Raw genomic sequence first — 4,480 nt, 5'->3', positions numbered from 1 at the left:
GTCAGGAGAGGTCCTGCCTCACAAGTGGATCTCCTTCGGGGCAGGCGGGGATCCAACTCTTTCGGAAATGGCTTAAGCTTCTTAGTGCTGTGCTTTAACCCGCTGCACCACCAGGGAGGGCCTATTGCTAGTTTTGTGTGAGAAAATGTTTTCCCAATCAGTGGGATGTCTGTTTGTTTTTTGTAATGTGTCTTTTGCTGTACAGAAGCTCTTTAACTTGATGTAGTCCCAACTATTTATCCTTCCCCTCACTCTTGTTGCTGTATCTGCTGTATTGTTGCTGTATCTGCTGTATTGTTGCTGTTGGGTGCTGTATCTTCAAAGATGTTACTGAAGTGTATGTCATGTAGTGTTTCGCCCATCTTTGCTTCCAGGTATTTTATGGTACCATTTTCATTTTAACCAAGACTTGTGATGTTTACTATGCACTTCTCCAGCAAATAAGGAAAATACCATTTTTTTTCATGTGTGTATTGTCCTTAGTGTGAACTGTTAGGTTTTTGGTCATTATCTATGAGGATCTGAATACGCTGCTGGGCCCTTGTGTTATACATCCCTCTGTCACTGTGTGGAATCCTTCTCTCTTATGGTGGAAAAACTGGGGCCCAGAGAGGGAAGTGGAGAGCCCAAAGTTAGGTAGTTGCACTTGGAGAAGCTCTGCCCTCCTCCGGAATGTGATCCTCACAGGCTTTCGCCTTTGGCTTCCTCCTTGGGATGCTCAGAAACACACTGCCTTGCTCCCACCTCCACATACTCCATATGTCTTCTCTCCTGCCCAAACCCTCTGCCCTGATGCTGAGCCTGCCTGTCCCAATAGGGGCACCCCAAGTGCCTGCAGTTGCCCCCTCTGGGTTCTTCTTGGTCACCCTGCCCACTCCATGAGGCCTTAGTGCCCGGCATTCCCTCAGGCCTCGGCCCCTCCAGGACTGCTGGCCCTGCCTCAGCCCTCCTCACACTGGGCACTCGTAGCACCACCTGGGTGTCTTCTACCAGACTCCCTAGGCCCTACACTGTCTCCCCCTCTTCCTGACTTCTATATACCAAGGACCCACCAAGTTTTTCTGCTTTTCTTTCCTGGCTCTATTTTACCTTAGATGGAGAGGAGGGTCAGCTGTAGCAGCCCTGTCCTCACCCCTTCCTGTCTTTAACACTGCCTCTGGGGCTATCATGCTCAGAACCACCCTCCTAGCCAGTCAGAATCTAGCAGGTCATGTCACTTTCTTCCAGGGGTCCCTCAGTGACCCCCCCCACACACACACTGCCCAGGCACCCCTTGGCGTCACTCATGCTGGGGACTCTGGCTGCATTTGCCTACCTGCTCCAAAGTCAGGACTCACCTTCTGGGGCACCTCCTGTGGCTCTTTTTGTCACCTCAATGTTTCCTGCACCCAGGAATGCTCACTCATGGTGATTCCTTGGTCCCCATTTTGGAAGTTCTGAATGGAAGTGTTAAGTTCCTTGGTGGCAGGTGTCTTTCTGCCTGTGGGCGTGACACAGAGTCCCTGGGGATCCTCTGGGAGCCCCTAAACTCTAGTTGCTCATCAATGTGGACACCGCATCACCTCTTCTCCCCTCAGCAAATCCAACAGTGAGGAGGAACTAGAGACCAGGTTAAAAACAGACTTGAATGGGAGACAGAGCTGGCCTGAGAGAATGGTGCCCCACTGGCACCTACCCTGGTGCTTTCTGCCACATGGTTGAGTGGGCCCATGAATGTCATCCTGGGGAGGCTGCTCAGAGTCCCCCCCAGAGCTATATGTAGGGGCCCAAGGACACCCCCCTTAAGATTTGGATCCAGGAGGTCAGCAGAGGGGACCTGTGTCTGGACTGTTCAAATTGCCCGAATGTGATAGCTCATGTGTAGCACCACCTTGACAATGCCCCCCTGTGCTCCACTCTGAGGGACAAGGGGAGTCTTTTTGTAGTGCAGACAATGCATGCCCCCTCTCTGATAGCCCCCCATCCCGACTACTCATGCCCTCTCTTTCCTCAGGGAGACTCTGGGGGTCCTCTCGCCTGCAAGATAAATAACACCTGGTATTTGGTGGGGCTGTCCAGCTGGAGCGCAGATTGCCACCCGCCCATCCTCCCCAGTGTCTTCACCAGGCTCACCCACTTCACGGACTGGATCAGGGAGACGCAGAAAGGCTCACCCAACCCCACTCCGGACCTTGCTCCTCCACAGGGGAAGCCTCCTGTTTTGAATGACTTTCTTGTTTCCCGGGGCACTGTCCATGAACCCAGCACCTGCACATCCCTGGTGTGTCTGCAGACCTTCATCTTCCTGCTGGTTTCCCTCTGTGCTCTGTGACAGACCTCTGGTGCGCCTCCTGGCCCTCCAGTTGTGTGTCTCTGTGCCAGTGGGCGCTACACCCTCCTGGAATCTGTCCACCTCCAAGCTCTCCTGTGTGGTGGAGGCCTGCTCCAGACTTCACAGAATAAAATCCATCTAAGCCACTTGCTGTTCCAGTTTCTGGTCTCAGAGCCCCCTGCTCATGCACCAGTGTTTGTATTAGTCATATAAGCAGGTCTCCTCTTCCCTGCATTTGGGTGGGAAGGGGCAGCAATAACAAGAACTGGGATGATCATCTGGAGCTTAGAACTGGGGTACAGGCCAGAGATGTGGAGGGTGAGAGGATTCACCAGAGACAGAGTGGGGAGCAGAACAGGCAGATCGAGGAAGCACACTGCTGAGGGGAGCAGTGGGCGGGTCAGGAGAGATCTGCCTCGCCATGTGGATCTCCTCCCAGGCAGGTGGGGATTGAACTCATGTGGAAGTGGCTTAAGCTTCTTAGTGCAGTGCTTTAACCTGCTGCGCCACCAGGGAGGGCCCCTGGTTTGATTTTTTTTTTTTTTTTTTTTTTGATCTGGATCTGAAGCTTAGCTTGGTTAAGTAACTTGCCTGAGGTCACATAAACAGTGACCTTGAGAAAGCTCAGAAGCCCCTGTGCTTCTCTCTAGGCCAGGCTTTTCCCCAGTGCTCAGGTCCTGCTGACTTCCTCTCTCAGACTACCTTTGAGAGATTTGGGTTGAGCTGCCACAAGTGTGGCCAGCATTCTCTCTGGAACAAGGATGACAAAGAACAAGACTGAGGTGAGGGTGCAGAGCAATCTGCAGGCTATGCATCTGGGGTTGGGGTCCAGATCTGCCATCAGGAGCTCCCCCTTCCAAAATCAACCCTGGCTTCCTCAGGAGGTAAGAAGAAAAACATTGATTTTAGAAACCAAAATCTATGAGGAAAACCTGGAGAAACTCAAGCTATCTTGAAGTCGATTGCAGCTGGAGCAGAGGACAAGGCTTTGAAAAGGTGGATGGAAAGAACGCCTGACAGGTTCTACTCTCCTTTTCCTGCCACACATCCTTGTGATAAATACTGCCTACTCTTTCTCAATGCCAGTATAAAGCAGGGTGGGCATGCCAACAGTTTTATAGGCCCTTCCAGACACTTTTGAACCTGCTTCAATTCCCAGAGGCAAGAGCATTGTTTTATCTGTTGTGATTCCTTCTAAGACTTGAAATTTGAAGCTCCAACTATCGGGTGGGCCTTGTAGGCACCTGTATGGAGGAGAAGTTAGGACTGGACCTGGAGTCTTCAGCTCTGAGATCACCTTCCATCCTCCTTGGACTCATCAGTCCTTCTCTGGAGCACAGTTCCAGATAGTGACGAGGAGCTGGAAATACACAAGGTCTGTGAGCACACATGCCAGAATAAATACAGAACTAAGGAGTGTGATTGCCACAACAGAAATACAATAGACTGGAAACTATATATTATATGCAATAGAGTTGGGAGAAGCAAGCCAAAAAAAATTAATAAGCACAATAAATATTCTAAGGGACATAGAAAAATAGTACCATCGATAAAATATAAGACAAAGAAACCACAGAAAAGAACCAAGTCAGAATATTACTCTAGAGGAAGCACGACAGGGCAGGTTCATTGTCAAATCAGGCAGACAGATAAAGAGAGTCCTGCTGCTCTCACTAGATTTAACAGGCCTTGAATGGGCTCTCAAGGAACCAGGTACAGAGACACACCAGGCAGGGGGCTGGCGCATGAGGAGGAAGGCTTGGGCAGGGCAGGGCGACTGGGAGGCAGGCAGACAACCGAGCCCCCAAACCCCCGTGAATCGTTGCCCTCTTTCTCTGGCCTCAGTGGTGTTCTCTCTCTCATGTTGCCTTGCAGTCTGCCTTGGAGTGCCGCCTCACCGTGCGGCAGCCCATCCCCCGCCTCTAGGCACAGGTGTAAACATTTACACATACGCACACCTGTGCTCTCTGGGCCCAGGTGTCCACAGTCACAGGTCTATGTGCCCTGTGCCTACACCCATCAGCCCCATGCATCTGCACTGGCAGCAGGAAGGCAAGAAAAGCCTGACCCACTCCATTTTCACTACACTGCTGCAGGTGGTATAGATAACTTTGATCAAGTCTTCTAAAGAAAGAAATGAAAAGCTTTAAGTCATGTTTAAAAATAATT

General features: G+C 51.0%; 1 protein-coding gene across 1 annotated transcript in view; it reads left to right on the top strand.

Annotated features, from left to right (window-relative positions):
• The window catches only part of LOC101634520 (serine protease 40-like), a 12,432-nt gene extending 8,195 nt beyond the window's left edge, over positions 1–4,237 (top strand). Inside the window, exon 5 of the mRNA XM_012725707.1 lies at positions 4,187–4,237. Coding sequence (XP_012581161.1) covers positions 4,187–4,237 — 51 coding nt within the window. The remainder of the gene's footprint in view (positions 1–4,186) is intronic.
• The last annotated feature ends 243 nt before the right edge of the window (positions 4,238–4,480 follow it).

Source organism: Condylura cristata, unplaced genomic scaffold (assembly GCF_000260355.1).
Source record: "Condylura cristata isolate star-nosed mole 26May11 unplaced genomic scaffold, ConCri1.0 scaffold00002, whole genome shotgun sequence".
Classification (NCBI taxonomy): Eukaryota; Metazoa; Chordata; class Mammalia; order Eulipotyphla; family Talpidae; genus Condylura; species Condylura cristata.
This window is presented reverse-complemented; position numbering and strand designations above follow the sequence as displayed.